Source organism: Fonsecaea erecta (assembly GCF_001651985.1).
Source record: "Fonsecaea erecta strain CBS 125763 chromosome Unknown Scaff6, whole genome shotgun sequence".
Lineage (NCBI taxonomy): Eukaryota > Fungi > Ascomycota > Eurotiomycetes > Chaetothyriales > Herpotrichiellaceae > Fonsecaea > Fonsecaea erecta.
The window spans coordinates 480,591-503,617 of NW_017387249.1; the positions used below are offsets into that span (position 1 = coordinate 480,591).

The window sequence follows — 23,027 nt, forward strand, 5'->3', positions numbered from 1 at the left end:
CAGGGCGTTGGAAGTTTGAGAAAATGGCGTGGCTGTCGCAGTCTCAAGTCGCAGTCACAGCAAATTGGGGAAGAAAGTCGAGATTCTTTCCCCGCATCAACTTGCGCGATTGACTACATTCTTTCTCCGACTGCGGACACCCTCGACCAGCTCAATTGCTCAGCCCTCATTCGCACCACTGTTCCTTATCTCTGTGCTCACCAGTCGTATCACGATGGCTACGGCATCTTGACCTCGGGCAAGTCAATTCCGGCGGGTAGAATTGTTATAACTTGGACAGCTACCCCGATCTCCTTCTCTGAATTCTATCTCAAACCAACCCTCAAGCTGTCGCCACGACTTCTTCTTCGCCCACTACCCAGGGCAGTGCACACATGGCCAAAGGCTGTGAGCACAGGCTTCTTGCCGCAGAGCACTCTTCATCTTAATCAACCGCCTCGCCGGCTCAGAAGCATGGCAGAGTCTCGCTCCTGGTGGAGGGATTCCCCCTCGCCTGGTCCTTCTGAAGACGCTTATACATTCGAGTCCAAACCACTGGAAGTATCTGCGTTGCCAGACCCGGACAATGAACAGCTGTTGACCAGACGCGTCCATATTCTCGGCCTCGGGAGTATCGGAACCTTGGCCGCCCATTCTTTGAGATGTTTGCCCAATCCTCCTCCGATCACTCTAATGATTCACCGGCAAGAGCAATATGAAGTATTCAAAAGAGGTGGCCGTACTATCAATCTGATAAACAAGCAGAACGAGACCAATGACGAGCAAACGGGATACGATGTTGACCTGTTCGCCGGCTATGGAGAGGACGGCAAGGCGCGATGGGACTTTATTCCTGACAGGCGTTGGGACCAACCACAGACCAATCCTGTGGAGGAAGGAGAAGAGATGCCATCCGGCGAGCTTTACATCTATGCCTTGATCGTTGCCGTCAAGGGTCCGACCACGGTTGCTGCCCTCCGCTCTGTCAAACACCGTGTCAACGCAAAGACAACGATCTGCTTCATGCAGAATGGGCTTGGCCAGATTGATGAACTCAATCAAGAGGTCTTCACCGATCCTGAGACACGCCCGACCTACATGTTGGGAATTGTGTCCCACGGCGCATACATGTCGCAGCCTTGTACAGTCGTCCACGCTGGCTACGGCTCAATAGCTCTAGGCATCTGTCGAGATACCGATCGGTTCCCGCTCCCTCCAAAGGCACCAGTGCGGCACCTGTGGGAGTTGTCGGAAGAAGAGAGGAAGAAGCACCATCCAACCGACAAAGAACTCTTTGCGAACCTCTCTTCGCGTTATCTCCTGCGTACTTTGACCAGGTCGCCGGTCCTGGCATGCGCGCCATTTCCATACTTGGATTTACTGCAACTGCAGCTCGAGAAGCTTTCCTCCAATTGCGTCTTGAACCCTCTCACTGCCCTCCTCGATGTCCCCAACGGAGCCCTGCTCAATAACGAGGAGTTATTACCTGCCCAAAGGCTTCTTCTGGCCGAGATATCTCTCGTCATCCGGGGTCTTCCTGAGCTGGAAGGTATCCCCAATGTCCAGCACCGGTTCTCCTCCAAGCGACTTGAGCAGCTGTTCACGGGCGTGACGCAGCGGACGGCGCAGAATTCGAGCAGCATGCGGGAAGACCTCCGCCATGGCAAGAAACCAGAGGTCGACTACATCAACGGCTACATCATCAAGCGGGGCGAGCAACAAGGCATTAAGTGTGCCGTAAACTTCATGCTCATGCAGCTGATCAAAGGCAAGAGTTTCTTGAGGACGGGCGCAGGTCTGCCCTATGCCACAACACAGATCCAGAGCGAGGTCGATCCGCATCGTCCCGATTCAGTCACCATCACTGACAACAGCACTCCGCGGAGAGACGGCATGGAGTGACGATTCTGTCGGTGCTCGCTGGCTGCGGAACAAGCATCACCTCAATGCGCACACCACTCCACTGTAACTCGCGCACGTGCTGAGAGATAGAGTTACGGATGACATCGTTTCAATGCTTGGGCAGATAGCTTGTTTTCCTGAAGCAGAAACACAGCAGGTCCACGTTCTATTCCGGTCCACGACTGACACCTTACTCGAATGCCATATTGAACTGCGGTCTCGGTGCCCTGGCACTCGTGACCAAATTAAAGTGTCCAGAGAAATTAATCCACCTGGCTGGGGAAGCTTGACCGATCCTTGTGGGAGATCAATGGGTCTAGAAGAACGAAAGCTGCAAGAGGATTACCGAATCCAGCACCCCCAGGCGACGATGTCTCGCGGAAACCAGGTTCGCCGCTGGGGCATGAACTATGACTCGAACATTGTATCAAACCATGGCCGTTTGATCCAGACCAGGCCAGCCTAGTGAGCCAGGCACTCGGTGCCCATCCGGCCAGTCAATGAGTGGCTGAAGGGAAAGGCTAACTCTTTGAGCGACGGACGGGCTTCTTGTTAGTCCAAGGCTGGGGCGAGGTTGGTCTAGGCCAAAAATACGTCGACTAACCTGGAAGGGGGCTGACGCCTCTCCTAGCTTCAAACCTCAGTGGCTGAGATAAACGAGAAGGAGGCGCTATCGATGAACCTAAATCCGCCAATCCCCATCCATTATCGGTTCTACTGCAGGGGCAAAGGTCGATCTTGGCGCTATCCGCGAAACGAAAACTTGCTGTCACCTGGTCTTGCCCTGCGAGCTTGAGCTACGAGCTAGGCTGGTAGGGGGTCCCCACCGCGAGAAGCGGCGTGCATCTTCGTCGCATGATCCCGGTCAACCCAAATGAGGCCAAACCTGGACTTGTGGCGGGAGGTGGACCAGCTGTGACGGACAGTCCCCCCAAAGTTTGCGACGCTTTGGCTGCCGAAGCTGGAGCTGGAGCTGGAGTGGTGGGAGTCTTTGCTGTCGTCGAGGCTGAGGCCGGAGGCGATGCATGATCTCAGACGACACGGCTGGCTTACGGGACTGATCCTTAGACCAGTCCAAGCACCCCTCCGCGCCAAACTTTTCCTGGGCTGGTCAATGGCTTCTATGTGTATATAACAATCGCCTCTCCCTCCTCTCGGTCCAGTCTATCATCTAGATCAACAGGCCAATCACTCGTTACGTCCTGTACAGAAGTTTGCTCAACTCTCGTTGCAGACACAACTCCACAACTCGATTACATTCGTTCTTTTGCACAAAGACATCCGTGCACCATATCACCATGCGCTCGTTCACTATCGCCGCCGCTGCCGCCCTCATCTCCTCGGCGTATGCCTCTCCATGGACCATGGGAGGCCTCTGGGGAGGAAAATTTGACCCAGCCAAGTGCTTGACTCAGCCTTCTGTTGACACCCTCGTCACTGGTTTTGGGCAACTCATCTCCAACTACACCGACGCCCTGGCCGAGACGATATTGGCTGACAACCTTACCGACTTCTCTGACTCGATCAACTCTCTGATCGGCCAGCCAGTCGGTGGTGCCACCTTTCCCAGCAAGGCAGCTTTTGAGGCGGGTCAGGGTTCTCAACCTCCGGTCCCATTCCAGCTCATTGCCATTGAGGCCTACAACTGCGACACCATCTCCCTGCGATGGATCGCCGGTCTCCAACCTCAGCCGGTCAAGGGCATCACGGTCCTGAAAGCATCCAACAGCCAGGGTCAAAAGGATACATGGCAGATCAGCACCATCTACACCGAATTCAACAGCATTGCGTGGTTGGAGGATATCGGTGGCAATGTGACCTACCCCAGCCACTAAATTCCCCCCTGGGCCTTCACTTTTGATACCCATTTGACCTTTGGGCGGAGGGGCATAGCGTTGGCGCCGGGCAAATGATAACATGGATGGGGCATTTCGCGCTACTGAGATTTTTCAGCAGCCTGGCTGGCACACGACATCAATGGAGGGTGGTACGACAGGAGATCCTGAGCATATATTGGATCTTGTGAGACGTTACGCGGCATCAATCCGACCTCTGACCCCTGAACCTACAACAGAAATGGACTTTTTAATGGCTTTCAGTACATAGCAATAATACAAGAGTGTTTCCCGCGAGACATGATGACAGAGTCTCTCATCTCCTGAACGACGCTGGTGATCGCAACCGGCAGTCGGTCTGCAGGTTATTTCGCTTAAGCCACCTTCCCGAGTCCCGGATAAGGCTCTGGAATCTGTCCGGCGTAGTGAAGCACACGACCCAAAGGTTGTTCAACTTCTCCCACCTGCAACGGCTCGTCAAACACTTGTTTGGCGTCTCCTGGGATTAGTTTAGTGATCCTCCACCCTCATCTGAAGGATTGCGACTTCGAAATGAGAACGGGAATATACTGCCGATGGGAGTCCCTTCTTTCTCCCAGCAGGAAGCAAAAGGAAGATCCTCCTTTTTGGGCGTGTCTGGTATGTCATTGTGGCTGGGTCCCGCCGACGATCTGCGTGATACGCATGTTTTATTATTGATATTGACGTTACTGGCCACCCAACAAGGAGGAGAGATCATCACTCCGATCACCATTTCGACCAGCCACGCAGTATGGCAATCAGTCACTTTCTCTGCTGTACGAGGCACTGATGGATCACTCACAATCACGCCCCGGCCCGTCGGCACTTTTGCGGCAGTTCGAACTACTCAGCGAGCTACTTCGTAACTTATCCTCTTGTTCGTCGTTTAGCGATGAAACCGCTGCCGTCTCGCACCCCATCATCCAGCCTATCTTCTCCCGCACCGGCGACGGGCAAGGATTGCTTCTGGAAATTGCGCCGGGGGCCAAGATACCATCCCCGGATTTTCTTTCGTCTTTTCCAGGAAAGCCCCCTGGTCCCTGAACCACCCAGGCCCCGGCCCCTTGGCTCCAACGGTTCTACCAAAAAGCTTGCTTGCCGCGCAGACTTGCGGCCAAATCACACGGCGAACGCATGGCTAGGCACGAGGCCATCTTGACGCTGGTCTGTCGTAGTCCATACTACTGCGTAGCACATATGCCGGACTGCTCTGTGTGTCGGTCCAGTGCAACTTTACGAGCCCGACTTCATCTCGCTTTCATATCATCCTCCATCTTCTTCCGAGCACCCCATAACTCAACTTGTACTGGGCGGCTGGATTGATTGCTGCGCAATGCGCATAGTCTCGATAAGGAAAAGCCAGATGGAGAGAGAGCCAGCAAGAGAGAAGCGATTACCAAGTTTTCTACTCGCACCATCCTCCACTCCTCCCACAAGTATCCACATCGTTGAATTACTCGTGCACCTCGCCTTGGTGCAGGTGTACCTCGCACTACGAGGTACTGCTTCCTCGGTACTCGCAAATTGATAGCTGCGTAACCACAGACAGTGCCCGACGCCGGAGACCATTTCCTTCTGCATTTCAAGGCACATCAAGGTCTGAACCTACTGGCACGCCTGTTTGAGCTTGGTAATTACTCGGGGTCTCAAGCTTTGCTGGCGGCGGGACGGCCAGGAAGGAAATTCAAAATAAAGGGTGTGTGAAGATCCTTTACCAGGGCCCCAAGGAGTCTTCCCAACCATTCCTCCTCCCTCCTGGCTCCAGTGTTCCCTGCCGCTCATCACTCGTGTAATCCCAATAATGATCCAGGAAAATCACTTGCGTGTCATGGCAAGCAAGGCTCCATGATCCGAGGAATGAGCATAGGTATGTACCTCGTACCAAGGAAGGCCATTTGCGTAGGTGGTCCAGAATATCGATATCCGGTGAGTGCTCTCAGCTACGATACATCCATCCATCTATTCTCCTTCAAAGTCGCCCAGCACACACTTCCCACGCAGTCGCCGAGAGTTCCAGAATCAAAGGAACACCGGCCGATGTTTATGCCATCACGGGCGATTGCTAGCTAGTTGCTGATGCCCTAACGACTCTCGCGGGTCTGATTATTATGCCCATGTTTGAAGTGAACAAATTCCCTCGCTCCTACTCAAGTGGACGAAAAGGGAGCATTTGGTATACCTGAATGTCATCTTACATTCTCACCAATACCCACTCCTCGTCTTGCCAGATCCTTCTCTCGCATCCTTTCTCAATCCTCGAAATTTCTCGAACTCCTCGTCTCGTCTCGGGAGGATTATCGGCTCCGCTCTCTGCTCTCTGCTCTGTGAGAGGCGCGGTGGTGTTTTTGATTTCATGTATATCCTGCTAATGATTACTTTGTGTTATTATTTGGCCACACACTACAGAAATTGCACACGGAGAAAGTAAGACGCCCACGCTTTCATCGATCGATCCATCCATCCATTCGCTGGCTCGATAAGAAGGCAAACCCGTTCTCCAACAGACGCCATAAGCCTCCTCCTCCATCGCCACCGCCACTCATCCTTTGAAGAATATGAGTCGGATCCAGAGATTCGGGTTTGAGTGGGTTATCGCCGGCAGCAACAACAGCAGCACAAGGACGAAGAGGGGAGAGGAAGCGGAACAGGACTGATTATTGGGACCAGTCTGTAGAGACCCGAGACAAGACGGAATCCTTCCCTTCGATCAACCCTTCGTTGGATGACATACATTCTCAGCATCTCGTGATTGCGGATGCGCGGTCAGACAACAAAAGTCAATCCGTCTTGTCTTGTCCAGGTCTAGGATGCTTGACTTCTCTTTCAAAGTCCAAGCGACCGACTCCTTGCCTCACCTCACCTAACCTTTTCCCTTTTGCCTTGTTTCTGTTCTCTGGACTGTGCTTTTCTTTCTGTCTGGATGGTCTCGTGCTCAAATGCTTTTGTGATTCTGCTGGACCTGAATCAGATGGTCTCTGCAGCTAGGAATTCATATAAGCTATAATGTAAGCAGGCACGAAGCGGCGGATGAGTCCAACGCGCGAGGGAGATATATCGACAAGCCACCACGTGCACTGACTGGGCATGCATGCTGTTCTCTCCCTTTTTTACCACTTTCCCACAGCCCATCCCTCCTTCCAAAGAAGGCTCGGATCTCATAGTGAACTCAGGGCGCACGAAAGCACGAAAGAACGAGAGCCGCAGTGCCGCGTCTGGAGGACATTACCCACCGAGTCAAGGAGTCGAGAAAGAATGCGCGGTCCGTTCGTGACGGCCAGCCTGAGCCGGCCTGCCTGGTAGGCACAGACCAGCAGGACGAAAATGAAAACCATGCATGCAAGTGAGGGGGTTCGAAGCCGCACGGGCCCTACAGTCTGGAACATGACCTCTCTGGCTTCGTGGGGTTGGTTCCCCGGCACGTGCAGGAGAAGGGAAGAAACGAGTGCACATGCATACATACATCCATACATCCCTGACAGTGCAGTTCGGGTCTGGGCGAACAAAGGGTGTATGTACTACGGTATGTCACATGAGGCCAAGGACAGCGGATCAAAGACTCGGACCATCCTGTTGATCGTGGCAAGAGGGATCGAGGATGGAAGGGAAAAAAACCACCGATCGAGGTAATAATAGTACGCACGACAAGACAAACCGGGGGAAATACGATATAGGCAGGATGCTCCGTTGGTATGCAGGTGTCGATCCCGACAGTGTCTATTTTCTTGATCGTTTTGCAAGCAGTGACGCCAGGATCGCGCCGAAAGCTTTCTGGAAATTATTCGGGATACTCTCTCTGAGTTTACATGCAGGTTCGAGTTGAGACAACAAGGATCGGACTTGGTCACTACAGTAGCTGGTGTTGCTCGCATTAGAGTAGGCCCATTGCCGCCCCGTGGTTGATAGACTGGACATCCCTATGCCCATTGACGCCGATTCAGCCGCTAAAGACTTGCTAATTTCACAATTCACCGCGTGCGTTCGTCGAGAATACCTTTCTCCCTAACCCTTAAATCACCCAGTCACTCAGTCTCTCGCTCACTCGAGCCACCATCATCATTATCGTCGTCGTTGTCGTCATCACATTCATGTCCCGTGTCTCATCTCCCATCCCGGAGGGAGAACAAACGAATCTCCAGCCGCTATTCCATCGTTCGATCAGCCCGTGATGATAATCGTTCACACATGATGCAGGAGAAGATGGATGCTACAGTAGGTGCGTTGTGTTTGAGCGGTGCCCGTCCGTCGTGAGAAAGCCGACGCGCCGCTCCGCTCCGCTCCAGGTCCATTGTACGAGACACATCCCGGCCCGACCCCCTCCCTTTCTTTTCAACGAACTCTCGTCCGCTTGCTCGGATTGTCGAAAAAGAATTCTTTCGAAAGATTTTAGGAAAACAACAATAAACCGAAATAAGTTTTCCGCGGTGATCCCGACAACGGAGACCGTCGGCACGAGTTCCCCCGGGCTTGCTTCTTTTTGTCCTGAACATTGTCCTGCGCGTCTCTTCTCGGCTAGTGGACAATAAATATCAGATATCAGATACAAGTTCGAACGCTTTCCATCAATAGTCGTCCCTGGCCCCGAGAAGTCGCTTGACCAGCTTCCCGACAACCCCGAGTCTGAGTTTCTTCTTCTTCTGCGCCTCCCTCGACGGCTCTGACGTCGTGGTATTGGCGCGTTTCCTCTTGCCTGTGGAAGGTGGCGTAAGAGGGATCACGGTGTCTCGAGGTGGTGGCGCCGGTGTTGATGATGTATCGTTTGCCTTGATGTTTTTAGCTCTGTTGTTCACTATCTGCGGTGACGTCTTTGTCTGAGGCATCATTCTGGATTGGCTCGGGGGCGAGAACTTTGTAGTCCTGGGCCTTTTCCGCAGTCTGGACGAGAGCCGTGGTAGACTCTTCTCGTCCCTCGCCGAGAAAGCGGTACTTGGAGGGCTGTGGCAGGGTTGTTTCTGATGGCGTCCAATCCAGGCATTGGTTTCATCTGCTTCACGACGTTGTGCATGAGGAACATTCCGAGTGGTATTTTTGTGTGGGGGCAAATTGATTCTCTTGCGTACGTGGGCCTCCGAGATGAAGCGTTCGGCGGCACGAAGATCCGACAAACTTTTCTTGATGCGCCTGAGCGGCGAGTAGTAGCGTTTGCGGCCATCCTCGTCGTCCCAGTCGATGTAAGACACTTCTTGAGGCCTAGGCATATGGGTCGGGACAGGAGCTAAATCTGAGTTTGGCAAATGCTGCGGTGGCGGGAAGTTGGAGCCACGCGAGAGATCGGTGGGCTGATGAGCACAATAAAGCTGATAGTCCTGACACAGAGGAGGCTTGGGTAGCGGCGGGTTGATGTTGCAGATGCCAGAATAAACATTGGCCTCATACATCCTCTTGGGAGGGACCATGGCACTATCAGAGTCCTGCGGCAGAAAACGCGCAAAGTGGTCCTGAGGGGAGCCGGCAGCCGTGCAGGGAGAGCCTTCGGATATGGCAAACGATGAGCGAGAACGATGTGAATTTGTCAGGGATGGCACAGGGGTGATTGGACTTGTTGGGGGCGACGATAGAGTCTCGTATTCTAGTGAAATATCTCCTAGCTGCGCAGTTACTTGCTTCAGCAGTCCGCTCTTCGCTGTCGATGTCGAGTTTGCGTTCATGCTCTGGAAGGTGGATAGCGTTGGTGATATCAACCGACATTCAACCTTGGTGGTGTCTGTTAGCGGTCGATTCAGTTGTGGTGCCGGGGGAAGTAGACTTGGGGGACGAAGGTGAGACTGTTCAGTGAGCCAGTTACCATGTTCGCTTGTCGAGGTGGCGGAAGGGCGTTTGCGATCGGTCGTGGTGCGAATATTGTAGTCGTTTGCGTGTGTGCTGAGGAACGTTTGGGATGGGTTCGAAGACCACGGCGCCAACATCTCCTCAGGATATAGTGATGCAGATGGCACACGGTGGAAGAATAGTGGATAGGAAGAAGCAGGATCCGAGACGTCGTAGAGCATAGAGCAGGAAGGACGTCCATCAGAGTCATCCCTTCTACATGTGTAATGTGGAATGGGAGGAGATTCGCCTTTCGCCAGTGGAGACATATTCTGGGATTCGTGTGGTATACAACGGTGGGTGTAGAGCATTCCTTCAAAGAATCCCAGGTGTCACGCAGAGAGATTACAAACAGTCCAAGCATTCAATTCATCTTTCGGACAAAAGACCCAGGAGCTCCTAGGTTGACAAATGGATTCGGATTCGGGTTGGATGAATGAGCGGATTTATGGGATTGTGTTGATACTTGTGCGTGTTGTGGTGGTGTCGCAAAAGATGATCCGGGCTGGGCGGTTTCTGCATTGGCCAACGGAAGCTCAGACGCTGGTTTGAAGGAGAAGTCGCCTGGATCTTGGAGGCTGTCACGATGCCCGGCAAGCCATGTAGGTCACGACCTCACGAGACCTAGACGATACCGGTCCGGATACCCAGAGCAGGACCTCGACGTGGATAGCAGCAAGACAGGACCTTCTTGGTGCAATATGCCATGGAGAAGTGTGGCCAGATCCTCGTCAGTAGCCCAGACTGTGGCCGTGCACCGATCACAAGAACAGGGGGTCCGAGCTGGATGTGAAAAGATGGGTCCGGAGCGGTTAGGGTGAGCTGCCTTTCATGGAGAATTCATGCAAGGTGCTGGCCAAGGCTCTACTCATCGTTGTAGGTTTAGGAAGGGAGACATGTCGGATTTGTAGTCAGACCGAGGGCGATGTGCTTTCAATCACATCCGTTTCTCTTTGTCGGCAAGCCGCCTTCTCAGAATGATATGCTCGGCAGCCCCAACCGTCGACATTTGTGCCATCAATAATGCAGATTGAGGATGGGGAAGGGGAGGGGCCAGATCAACGCAAGGGATGACAGCCTCATCAGTCTAGGCACGCAATCCGTCACCACACACCGTCAGGTGCGATAGAGACTCCACCAGCGACATTCCCCGGATGGACAGCAACGGTCCTTTTGTCCAAGTATGTGATCTTGAAAGCTTTGGGAGGAGGAGTTGGAAAACTAAGCCAGTGTTTGCTTCTGGCAGAATTCCAAACTGCTTTCCCTCAACCTGGGCCCACGAGGGCGAGTGCCAAGTTGCTTGTTACCAATAGCAAACGTGACGGCTGTACGTCAATCAATATGGCTGAGCTTGTGAAGGACAGAATTCCCACCTGATTTCCCCCAGGAGAACTAGCAGCACACCTTTATGCACACACATCAATCTCACTGGGATCATGACGGGTCGCAAAAATAGTACTCTGTGTATACCGGGGCGTTGACTACCCGACATTGGTATCCGCCAAACAGCTAAAGTTGACGGCAAGGAGACCCTGCGTCCAAACAGAAGATAACCGAACGGCAGCCGTGCAGCGGGAATCGGCTGCCCTATGCACACAATCAAGAGTTTACGCAGTAAGCTTCGCTGATCTCGAAGCGAACGGACCGACAAACAGGATCAACAGCGAGAGAGGTAGGTGCTCAGCCTCAGAGTGGCGACAAATATCAGGGCAGCAAGTACCCTACCTAATATTGTGGCTTTCGCTTCTGCCCAGGGTTTAGTGAGGCTTGCAAGCCTCTCGGTTCCCAGGAGTGGTGATTTGTTCAGGGAGATGGGATGACGAGCCAATCCCCTTCTCAAGACAGGAGTTGACAGATCAAGCAGCACCTTTGTCCCCTGGTTCCTGGACGAAATGGACTGAGATGGATGGTGGGGCAGAAAATGAGGTCTTTCATTCTGTCCAGCTCTTGATTCCAATCTCTTTTTTTTTATTTCCAAGACTCGAGGAGGTCTGTCGAAAATAGGCGGTGGCAGAGCGAAGAGAACATTCGGGGCGGTGACCAAGCAGCTGAAACCGTGGCTCGCAAGACCAGGGGTTGATGGGTTGATGGCGGTGGCCGTGGATGGGATGACGATGCTGCCAGCTCATCGCTCCACATCGGGGTCTCGATACTTCTGCGAAGCTTGCGCCCAGCCTCTCCAATATCGCACCACGGCCTCACTCACCGAGTTTCCCACAACCGTTGGATGCCCGAGCAAGGAAAATACGGGATCATGGCAAACACGTTGTCGAGGATCGTCCCAGGCTGTTCTTCAAGCGTCCAATCCCGACAGATGGCCCTGGACCGCCGGTAGCAATCCGCACTCCGTGTTTGTTCTCCCGCCGTTTTACAGTTGGTCTCTTGCGACCGACCAGCTCCAAATCTGAACGTAGGACTCCTGGTGAATATCAGCAGCAGCTCTCCATAGTAACATCAAGTTCTCAGGAGGCGCTCATGCTGAGTTCAGAGCTGAAATTTCACTGACTGCGCTCACAGCTGCGCCCATTGATTTTGGCGCAACCACCACCTACACCACCACAGTCGAACAGATTTCACTGCTGGAGCGAGGCCATCCCTTTGATGTCTCGACTGAGTAATAAATTGCCTCACTATACTCACGGGGCCCGAGACGCGACTTTGCCGCACTTGTGGACACGCGACTCTACATGGGAAGCTGAAGGCCCAACCTCCATGATTTTAGAGATTGACCAGCCACCAGCACAACCACACACACTTCTTCCATCTCACCACGCCAATGCCAATGCCTCCGTTACAGTTACTGTTCAACCCTGCTTAGCCCTTCCCCTACTACCCTCAGAGCTTCTACCACCGTCTCCCATACCCTTGCGCTTCAGGCACAGTCCCCAAATTGTCCCAGGATCCCTCCTCCCTCGTCCAGCAACCAGCAGTCGAAGTGTCGCTCCCCCATCAACCCGCCTTTGACGACCTTTACGAGTACTACGACCCGGAACGAGATCCCACACCCCAACGCCAGCAACAAATAACCACTCCCACCTCGCAGAGACGTCCTCAGTCGGCGCAGTCCAGCGGTGCCCGGTCGCTACGAAGAACCCCAAGACTACAAGAGCGACGGGTGACAACACGGTCTCCTCTACGTGCTAGACGATCTCAGCCTCTCTCTACAACACCACCAGTCCAGTTTGACGAGTCCGGTTCTACCACCCCGAGCTTCTTCCAGCGACTAGTCTCGGACGACGTCTATCGGCCTCGGAGGAGCCTCCACGTCTCTCGCCATACTCACGACGCCATCTTGTTTGCCCTGGAAGCCATCAGAAGAGGTGATGGTGTTCACGCGCAGCCATTAACTGCCGATCCACTCGAAGAAGAGGCTCGAATGTCAGATTTGGTGAGGGGCACTGCGCCCGGTACCGCTGCTGTATCGAGCCGAACTCAGAATGGCGGAGCAACTCGTGCGGCCGCGGCTGCTGGCACTGGACCGACACCCAGCGAGCCTCCTCGATATCGCACCCCTACCGATGTCATGCGAGACCGCCGGGCACGGGAAGCTCGGAGAGCCGAGGAAGCGGCGGCGAGGTTACGTCAAGAGGAGGAGGCTCGAAGACTACAAGAAGAACAAGTTGTTGGCGTTGGGGACGATACCGCACGAAGACCGGCGGCCAGGCCCAGTGCCCAGCCTCAAATCTACAATATAGGCGGAGCCATCCCTCAGCCTACTGGCCCGACGTCGCGGCGGCAAGAGAACATACCTCCCGCTCAACCCAGCTCCTCTAGGACGGCCGCGAGGGCTCCCGACCCTGTTGCAAGAGAACCCAGGATCTCTGCAGCCACACAGCGAAATCGGACGGAAGCCTATGAGCAGCTCAGCATTCCTGCACCGGCTAAACCGGCGGAACAGGTGCCACGACCCAGTCAACCACCACAACCACAACCCCGGACCCAAACTGTTCCCCAATCTGGCTCTCAACCGGTGCAACAGCCGGCTGCTCAAGTTGCTGCCGCGGCGGCTCGAAGCCGCTTCCCCAATGCATTTGAACGCTGGGAAGATCTATCTGCCCGTTGGGAGGGCATTGTGTCATCTTTTATCCATCGCATGGAAAACAATGCTGATGAATTGGCTGGGAAGCCCCTTGATCGGCAAATGGCCCGACAGATTGACGACTTGTCTCGGGCAGGCGCAAATCTGTTTCACGCGGTGGTCGAACTGCAGCGTCTTCGAGCATCGTCCGAGCGAAAGTTCCAGCGCTGGTTCTTCGAAACCCGGCATGAGCAGGAGCAGGCACAGGAAAGGCAGGCTGAGCTCGAGCGTCAGCTACGTGCTGAGAGGGAAGCTCGAACGCTCAGTTCCACCTCGATCGAGCAGGTGCGCGCAGAAAGAACCAGAGCAGAGGAGCTGGTAAAAGAGATGCGCCGCGAACTACAAATTAGCAAGGAAGAAGCTCGCCGTGCCTGGGAAGAACTGGGCCGACGGGAGCAGGAAGAACGTGAGAGGACCATTGCACTAAGGAGCGGAGAGCCCACCCTCATTGGCGGCGTCCAGGTGGTACCGATGCAAGGTCTGCCGAGTCGGCAGGTGAGCACGGCTCAACGTCCACAAACGAGAGACGGGCCAACCGGTGGTGCAGGGCCAACAACCATGTCTGGACAGCAACCACAACAGCGACCTCACTCTCGTCAAACAACAACGACGTCTCTCGACTCGCCTGGCGAGGAAAGCCGGCAGTTCACATTTCGTCCCGACACGGGTAACTCGTCAAACATCACCGACCCGTTCACAGAATCATCCCGGCAGCGTGAACAACAAACCCAACTGCGTCGTGAGCCCGATACACAATTTTACACTACCCCTCCCCGACCCACACAGGCTGCGACAAGTGGTGCTGCAATTGCTGCTGCTCGTGCTGCAGCATCCGGAGGGCAATCGCCCGGGAGGACCCCTGGTGAGTCGAGGTACCAGCCGACTGCCACCACCGATGCCCAAATGTCCGGTGCTTTGCCTACGCCAGTTCGTCAGGGTACTGGAGGGACAGAACAGTCATTTATGCCCTCCAACGCGTCCCTAGCACCATCCGAGGAGGAATACCATATCAACCCCGATGGCAGCTATACCCGGGACTCGCAAGGCCGTCGCATCCCTTATCGCCAACCACTTGGACTTGGAACGTCAGGGTTGGCTGGAGAAATTAGCGATGATGAAGGTGAAATACCGGAAGGAATATCAGAGGACGACGACGATCATGCTGCCGACGCTGAGCGAGAGAGATTGTACGCCGCACAGTATAGGCAACCCCAGTCTTCGCAACAGCCACCGACCACGTCCGGCGGTATTCCTCGTACAACGAGCGGCGCCCTTCCACCCATTCCGCAAGGTCGAACACTGGATCCTCCATCGTCGCCCTATGAAGGACAAGGCTACGATCCAAGCGTGCCACCCGCAGTAACCCAAGCCATGACGGGCTGGGAGAGCTTGCAGACCCGCGGCCACCAGCATCCGACCAGGCTGAGCGATATCATTGAAGAGCAGACTGCGAGGACGAGTCCTAGCCGGACAAGCTACGTTAGTGGTTCAGGTGTTCTCCCCGGCGACCACGGAAATGGCACTGGACCTACCGGAACAGGGAACGGCGGTGGAAATTCCTCCTCCCGGCGCTGACGAGCGTAAGAAATCTCGTACTATTTCGCACGAAGAAAAGACATAAACAATCCAGGGTCGGCAACTGTTTTATTAACGCCACTGGCTATGCCATCAACCTATCGCTCGTCTCAAACAACAGTCTGCACTTTCTCTACTTTACAGGAAATTCTTGTCATCTCCAGGGCTGCAAAAAAGCCAAACAAAAAAAAGGGTCTTGAAGACCGCTAATTAATGGGTGGCTCTTTTTTACGCTCGATGTACAACACACAGTACAATACGGATTTAATGATTGCACATACAGAAGCCCGACCTAATTGAGCGGGTTGGTTGATTGATTCTAATCCTCCGGAGATGCAGCACCTGACTTGGCCCAGCTTGTGTTCCACCATGGGGGAAGCTATCGAGAAAGGGTCTACGGATGTGGAAGGGGCCACGGAAAAAGAGCCCAACGTGCGACCACTTTCAGGGAATCGGACGACGGGCTCGCCGCGTAAGGGAGGAGAAAGAGCGCGAGAATTTCCCGATGTCCTAGATTTCAAATTGCCAGTGTCGAGGAAAGAACAGCTTCCAAAAGAGAGAGAGAGAGAGAGAGAGAGATAGTGGCAAAGAGGTTCAAACGGGATAAAGAAGGAAAATAAGGATGGAACCCGGAACTTCTCGTTCCTCCTGTTCCTTCTAGTCGCTTTCAATTTTTTATGGTTCATATACTCAGATTCGGGCTGTTTTCATAGCAAGCGAAGGCGCAATGAGCGAGTCGTCGTGTCACGGTCTCAATAAAATACTGTCGAAGCTTTAGCTGTGGTTTTATGACGCTCTTGGAACAAATGCTTTTTCCAGAGCGCAGAGAATACAGAGACATTTCCAACACTTTCATTTCGGCCTTGCGTTCAGCTGACACTCATTCTCACCGTGTTTGTCTTCAGAGTACAGGTCCCTGATCCAATCCATCTGGGGCTGCTCATTGACATCAGCTATTCCTTCCACACGTCTCCCGTGGTTGCACTGGTATCCAAGTGTGCAGCAATGTTCTGGTTCATCTCACTTGTTCATGGCTGATCGCATGCCGAATTCGCACAGAAAGCTGTTGTCATCGACCGGATACTCATAAGTTCTTACCGCGCCGTAGTTGTACAGTTTGTGATCCGTCATTACTGCATCGAACCCATTCATATCGCCACCACAGTTGACTCATTTAGGACGACGTTGTTCCCGACGAAGGACTCCACGCGCTTGGGTTGGACTGAATGTACGGTTGTGTGACACACCAACAAGTCAGTTGGAACGGATGGAAAAGTGCCGGAGTTGGATCACCACCATCGTTGAAACATGACATGGCCGCACATGCTTCCACAGTCATCTTTGCATTGTACAGATTTGGTTCAATCAAGGCCCGGGCGTCTAGCGTTTCGCCTGCATCTTTGAACATGCAGCCGCAATACCCATCGGTGCCCTTGATCATGTTCATATGGTAGAAAGGGCAGGCCCCGTCACATTGAACACTCCAGATTTGTCGTCTTTGGGGTTGGACATAAGCAATGTTGTTGTCAAGGCTACGTTTGCCGGCTCCTTGAGATACGACGGTCAGGGTCAAAGCCGTACTCTGGGTCGTATTCATTTGGTCGATGTCTGAGACAATATTGTTTCCGAGGACTGAGTAGACGCTGCCATCACTGAGTTTCTGGATCCACCAGATGACGATGTGTGGATCATACATGTTCATAGCGATGCATTGACAATCAGGAGCCACCGTTTGGGGCTGTCCTTGGCCTTGGTTCACGACCAGAGGAACCAAGGCAAGGTTAGGCTGAGGATCGACCAGGCCGATTGTGCCACAGGGTAAGGAAGTGCTACAGTTGACGATGAGCGTGGTTGGTACTGGACCATCCAATTGCAAGTAGATCTGGATGACGCCGTCTCGCAGGTAGGGGACAATAGAGCTAACTTTTGCCGTGTCTTGAGGCTGAACACTCAAGGATTGCTGCAACAAGGCGGGGGTGATGTCTTGGTTCGGCGGAGGGATGAACGTCGGGACCGCGGTGTCGATAGCTGGTGTTGGACTCGTTTGTGTCTGTCGTCGGCGCAGGTCGTTCACTGGCTGTTGATATCTTTCTGGGAGTGAATCATACACTTCATTCGCCTTGTTGTGCCAGTCTTCCATTGTGCCGCAGTAACACGAATCGGTCATCACAGAGTAGAACGGTTCTTTTCCACCTTCACATTCCAAAACACCGCAGGGTTGAGAGAACTGAACACAGGTTGATTAGCCATGGTCACGCAGCTGAGGTGTATCTGGAATCTGAACTCACGGGAGTGCTTGACCATGCTGGACACGAACAACAGAACGACGACAAATTGAACATTGCTTCTCCAAAGAAGCATCTTTTTGACAAGCACAGTTGGTCGAGAATTGCAGATACCCGGCTTTGCACAACATCAAGCGTGTTGTCCATCCTCGTTGGAGCCGCAGCTGACATCCCAACAAGCCACATGGCGATGACGAGAACTGCAGGAGTCATTTCAACGGCTAGCCTCACAGGTTTCATCACAGTCTTCGGATAGGAGGGAGGAATAATGATAAAGATGAAGAGGCTTAGATGGGTAGGACGGGACAGGGAGAGATAGGAAGACACACGAGGTAGAAAATGCACGACCAGTCACTGAGAAGACAAATGGGATTGGGACTGCCGGACCTCGTACACTGGTCAGTACCGCACCTACCTGGCCATGGAGTCTTCACTACGGAAGCAGTGATTGCCATCCAAATACTGTACCCAGCAGGAGCCCTGTCCACCTAGAGAGCGACACAAGGGCATCTTTTAGTAGATATGAGGTAGTAGATATGAGGAAAGTTGAGCTCCATGTCAGTGAAATCAATTGAACGATAAATCTCACCACTTTAATCGGCATCTGCGAGGCTGACCGGCACGTGACTGGAAATCAGAGTTCACGTGGCGTAGGATCGGCATCATCTTTTTTCCGATGTGGAGCAGCGGTGGGAATCTTGGCAAACGGCCCTAACGCCCAAGGTGGGTGTCTCAGTGTCTACGTCAAAACACCACCCACCGTCTGCGCTGTTGTCTCTACAAGTACAAGCCCTTGGGCAGCCACTACAGCACTCGCTTCCTTCGGCTGGTACCGTGTACACCACTCGCTGGCCCTGAATGACTACAAGATTCGCCTAATCCAAGTTTTGCTGCCGCTTTCGTGATGTGTTTCACTCTGGTTGCTCAAATCCTGTTGCAGGAGGCTGGGAATCTACAGCGGTCTCTGCCCGCTCCCACCAACCACCTCACTATCGTCCACAAGCACCACCAGCTCCATCCCAGCCTCACCTTCAACGCTTTCTTCATAATTCTCCGACTGCCTCATTAACCTTTCTCCCTTGCTTTCTTCCCATGTCGTCAACGTGCGTCTACTGATTTTCCGCGTCTTTTTTGGGTTTTGCGCATCTTTTGCTTGTAACAACCCGCCCAAAGTAATGAACTTGGTCACTGATCCCGACGCTCACATCCAGACAGTCAAGCGAACCACTCCTCAATATATCAAGTCCGACTCTCTCAAGTCGTCTTCGGCCACGAACGAATACTTTTCTGACTATGCCTCCGAAGTCGCCAGCCGAAAGTCAGACGATTCCAAAGCCAGCTATGAGACGCCTCCTTCACGTATCTCTACGCCTGTACCAGTACAGCACCACCCGATCGATTCGGAGATGACGCTTCCCTCAAGGCCCGGCGCCATCCAGCCGGCTCCTTTGGTTATTCGACACAGCCAACCCGCGGGCGCACCAACAACGGTGCGGTTGTTGTCTAGTTTCGACGAGTTGAGCCCTCCGACTCCCGGAGTGGACGATACACCATACATTCGATTTGCCATCGAGCAGTTGACAAGAGATGAGGATGTCATTGGCCGTGGCAGGGATAGTACGCTTCCCGCACCAAATGTGCCTCTTCCAGCATCTATGCCTCCTATCGAGGCTGAATTCGACGAAAGCCTGCGTGCCGCAACACCCTCTCCTCCTCCACCGACTCCCCCTCCGCAGCCTGTCTCGCCCCAACCGTCCTCTCGTCCTCCCTCACAAACAGGCCTCCAAGAGGTCATGATCCCAGTTGATCTTTCGAAGGACCTTCGTATGCGACTCGGCTTTGTACCGCTACCTTTAAGACTGCCCATTCTCGGACTATTCCTCCTCCTATGCCTTTTAATGATCGCTGCTCTCATATTTGGCCTGGTCTTTGCAGGCACGAATCACGCACTCTTCAACTATGATGGGAACACGACGCCGCGCTATTTTGTCTTCCAGTACCTACCACAACTGGTTGGCATACTCCTGATTCTGTGGCTTTTTGTGATCGAAGCCGCTGTGTACAGATCCCTCCCTTACTACTGCATGGGCCCAGGTCGTCGCAATCACTGGGTTTTGCAAAATATGCGAATTCTACCGGCAAACTATCTCCTGCCCGATCTCACTTTCTTCCGGAACGGCGAGAGCCTGCTGGGTGTGACATTCTTAGCCTTTTGGCTGATGAGTTTTACTGTCCCGCTTCTTGCATGCGTGTTCCAGACGCAATGGATCACAGATGATGGGCCGGCGCGTTTCCGATGGACGACTGTCAGAGGCGTCGGCTGGACTCTAGTGGCGCTATATGCCCTTCTATGCCTTGGAATCTTGTATTGCGCTGTTCGCTTTCGACGACGCAATTCCAACTTGCTCTGGGATCCCTCCTCTCTGGCGGATCTGATTTGTTTGTTCCGGAGGTCAAACGTGGGTCCGGATTTCGAGCAAAGCGAGATATCACCACAACCGAATGTGCAGATCCCGCCTAGGAATCTGCGCCTGGGTTTCTTCACCACTTCTGAACGACCGGAAGTATTTCATGGAATAGGGGAGGAGTACGCACCTGTCAAACGCCTATCATTCCTGCCCGAGAAGCCGAAAGCTGCCCATGTTCCAACCGAGCAGGGTGATCTTGAAGCACAACGGCATTCTTATGGCTCTGCGTTCGCCCGCAACATCCATTCGCCATTTGTCCGATACCGCTGGACGCCTTGGTTCCTCCGCGACTCACTTGTATTGGCATGGATTGTGGCAGCTATCTTGCTAGTCATCGCCTTTTTAGTCGTCAGCTTTGTGAACAAGGCGGTCGAAGATGGCTTCCGCCCTCTCCTCCCATCCGTGACGGATTCGAGTGGCTTCTCACCAGCCAACTTTCTCTACAGCTTCTTGCCATCACTCTTCGGCATGGTGCTGTTCCTCGCCTGGCAGCCGGTTGACATGTACTACAGAGCAGTGCAGCCGTTTCGCAATCTCTCCCAGCCTACTGGTGCAACTGCGAAAAACTCGCTTCTGCTCGCATACCCTTCCTATGGACATGTACGAGTCATACTCCGGGCCCTGATCAATCGCGATTATAAGGTTGCATATATTACCTTCATCTCGCTCCTCTCGCTTTCTATTCCGGTGCTGGCCGGTGGAGTGTTCACGGCAGTATTCTTCTCCGCAGACAGTCAAGTCAGGATTGTCGCCAGCATGCCTGGGTACATTGCATTGTGTGTGCTGGTCACTATCTATGCACTATCGTACTTGATCATCTGGCCGACCAGGAAGCGATATTTGCCGCACAGTATCAACACGATTGCGGCACTCCTGAGTTGGCTATATGCTAGCCCATTGCTCGGCGATGTCGCCCTGCAGAACATTGGAACCAAAGCTGACTTGGCCGAGAGATTGACAGGGCCAACTGCGACTCCAACTCCATTGACTGGTGACGCCGTAATCGACGAGAAAGGTCGTCGATCACGGCGTGCTGTCCGCCGTCTGGCGCAGGACGCTGGGATGAGATATGCCTTCGGAATCTTCGTCGGTCGTGACGGCAAAGAGCACCTTGGCATCGACCGCTTGCAAAGGCCGGGTAGTCGAGAAATGCTGGTTGTGTCGACTTCGCGCTGAACCTCAAGGTTTGGCCGCAGCGGACGACGAGTCGGACGCGATGATATGAATTGATGGTGATGTACAGTACGACGGACACGCAGATTCTGATTCTGATGATATAATCTTCACACTACGACCTTTAATGCTTGAACATGATGGGTTCGACGCATTTGCGCGAACAAAGTGCACAAAAGTACCTTTTGCGATATATTCGCGACGGCTCACCGCCGCCCACAGCTGGGATGATGGAATATTACAGAGGAGGTTAGATGGGAGAACGAAGACATGCCGGTTCACACCACAGATGCCTGTACAGATACAAATATGATACCCGAACCTGATACTTCAAGGGTCATTCCTCCAGATCAAGTTCTTTTCTACCGTGTGCCAACTTCGTTCCGTTGTTTGCAATTTCCTTGCTGTGCGCTTCCATTTTACTAACTTCGTGTTTCTTTGCCTGCATAGATTACCTGTGATTTGTTGCTCTCTACGCCGTTGCATCAGAGGGAACAGGTGTACGCATATCTTGCGAAAAGTCTTAGGCAACTGTGTCGTGGCAGGTGGGAGTAGGGTGCAGCTGAGACAGCAATGACCTGTTATACTTTGGGAAAGGCAATGACTCTTCATCCGAATTACCAGTCTATGTCCGCCTTGCATTTGAATGAGAGGCAGTAGCTGAGAGAGCAGCAACTCCTAATCAGCCACCGTCACTCAACAAGTCCTCGTCAACGCTTGGAAGCGGCTGCTGCCATAATAAACTCGACCACCTGCCGACCCCATGCTTCTTCCTTGAGAATGCCCGTCCCCAGGCCCAAGACCGGGCTGATGTGGTTGTGGCCCTCCATCTTGAGGACTGTCAAGTTGTTGGCGACGGCGTCCGTCTCAACCCACTCCTTGATGAAGTCATTCTTCGGGGTCAGAATCTCGTTCTCTGGATCAAGTGCCCCGTAAAGCACCATGACCGGAACTCCATTCAGATCCCCAATCGATCCGTCTTTTTTGCACGCTCTTAGCAGCCCCAGCGGCGACCGGTTGAAGACGTCTTCCCCGAAGTATGCTTGAAGAACTTGTGCTCGTTCTGCCACGGCCTGACCGAAGTGGAATGGGGCGGCCAGGAATATGACGCCCTTCAGATTCAATGCTGGAGCATGTCCCATGAACAATTTCTGACGATGTCCGCGAAATTGGGAAGCAAGGAGATAGGTTCCCAAATGCACGCCTCCAGCGGAGTTGCCCATGATGTAAACATTTGTTGGGCTTGATGTGCCAGAGCCCATATGCTCTTTGACCCAATCAATGACCAGCTCCAGGTCCTCGCCTCCAGAAGGGAACTTCGCATCGTGGGAGATGAGTCGGTAATCCGGAATGACCACCTTGACTCCCAGGTGTTCCGCGAAGAAATGGCCCACATTGGCATACACCAGCCCCTCGGGGAAATTCACGTTGATCTTATCGCCTCGGACGAGTCCTCCGCCATACAGAAATATGAAGACAGCATTGCCAATCTTGGATTGCGTTGTCGTCGCGGGGGTGTAGACATCCAACTGCTGTCGTGGATGCTCGCCGTAACTGAAGGTCTGACGTGGGGTTGACTGGATAGTCTCGGCTTGCCTGAGCAATAAAGGCGTGTATAGCTGGTACGTGGGCAACAAGACTTGAGCAATTCCTTTGCCGAGTTCTGAGAGGTTCTCCATCGTAGTCCCAATGATTGCAGCGTCAGTGATGGCGACGACGAGATGTTCTTGTGTGTCTATCAATGCTCGTCGGTCATTGTCAAGTATTGTTGGTGACCATCGGTAGATACAGAAGCCCAACTACCGATCGCTCGACCCGTACCCACACTCAACCACTCGCTGTTCCCCTCGTCTTGTGTGACGTCCGGGTGAACATTGGTTGTGTTTGCGTTGGTTTTTCCAACGCG

The 23,027-nt window shown here is 53.4% G+C and overlaps 7 protein-coding genes across 7 annotated transcripts; 4 read left to right on the forward strand and 3 right to left on the reverse strand.

The window, feature by feature from the left end:
- Positions 1–453: 453 nt before the first annotated feature.
- Positions 454–1,881, forward strand: AYL99_07203 (hypothetical protein; the record flags this gene model as incomplete). The annotated part of the gene is made up of 1 exon (XM_018838712.1): positions 454–1,881. One exon carries the CDS (start codon positions 454–456, stop codon positions 1,879–1,881), a length of 1,428 nt encoding a protein of 475 aa, XP_018691480.1.
- A 1,298-nt stretch (positions 1,882–3,179) lies between these two features.
- Positions 3,180–3,716, forward strand: AYL99_07204 (hypothetical protein; the record flags this gene model as incomplete). Its single annotated transcript, XM_018838713.1, has 1 exon — positions 3,180–3,716. The coding sequence occupies one exon, from the start codon at positions 3,180–3,182 to the stop codon at positions 3,714–3,716; it is 537 nt and encodes a 178-aa protein (XP_018691481.1).
- Positions 3,717–8,296: 4,580 nt separating this feature from the next.
- AYL99_07205 (hypothetical protein) lies at positions 8,297–9,724 on the reverse strand (the record flags this gene model as incomplete). Its single annotated transcript, XM_018838714.1, has 1 exon — positions 8,297–9,724. The coding sequence occupies one exon, from the start codon at positions 9,722–9,724 to the stop codon at positions 8,297–8,299; it is 1,428 nt and encodes a 475-aa protein (XP_018691482.1).
- A 2,600-nt stretch (positions 9,725–12,324) lies between these two features.
- Positions 12,325–15,195, forward strand: AYL99_07206 (hypothetical protein; the record flags this gene model as incomplete). Its single annotated transcript, XM_018838715.1, has 2 exons — positions 12,325–12,332; positions 12,384–15,195. The coding sequence occupies 2 exons, from the start codon at positions 12,325–12,327 to the stop codon at positions 15,193–15,195; spliced, it is 2,820 nt and encodes a 939-aa protein (XP_018691483.1).
- Positions 15,196–16,369: 1,174 nt separating this feature from the next.
- AYL99_07207 (hypothetical protein) lies at positions 16,370–17,335 on the reverse strand (the record flags this gene model as incomplete). The annotated part of the gene is made up of 1 exon (XM_018838716.1): positions 16,370–17,335. The coding sequence occupies one exon, from the start codon at positions 17,333–17,335 to the stop codon at positions 16,370–16,372; it is 966 nt and encodes a 321-aa protein (XP_018691484.1).
- Positions 17,336–18,655: 1,320 nt separating this feature from the next.
- Positions 18,656–21,124, forward strand: AYL99_07208 (hypothetical protein; the record flags this gene model as incomplete). Its single annotated transcript, XM_018838717.1, has 1 exon — positions 18,656–21,124. The coding sequence occupies one exon, from the start codon at positions 18,656–18,658 to the stop codon at positions 21,122–21,124; it is 2,469 nt and encodes an 822-aa protein (XP_018691485.1).
- A 707-nt stretch (positions 21,125–21,831) lies between these two features.
- On the reverse strand, positions 21,832–22,800 carry AYL99_07209 (hypothetical protein; the record flags this gene model as incomplete). Its single annotated transcript, XM_018838718.1, has 1 exon — positions 21,832–22,800. One exon carries the CDS (start codon positions 22,798–22,800, stop codon positions 21,832–21,834), a length of 969 nt encoding a protein of 322 aa, XP_018691486.1.
- Positions 22,801–23,027: the final 227 nt, after the last annotated feature.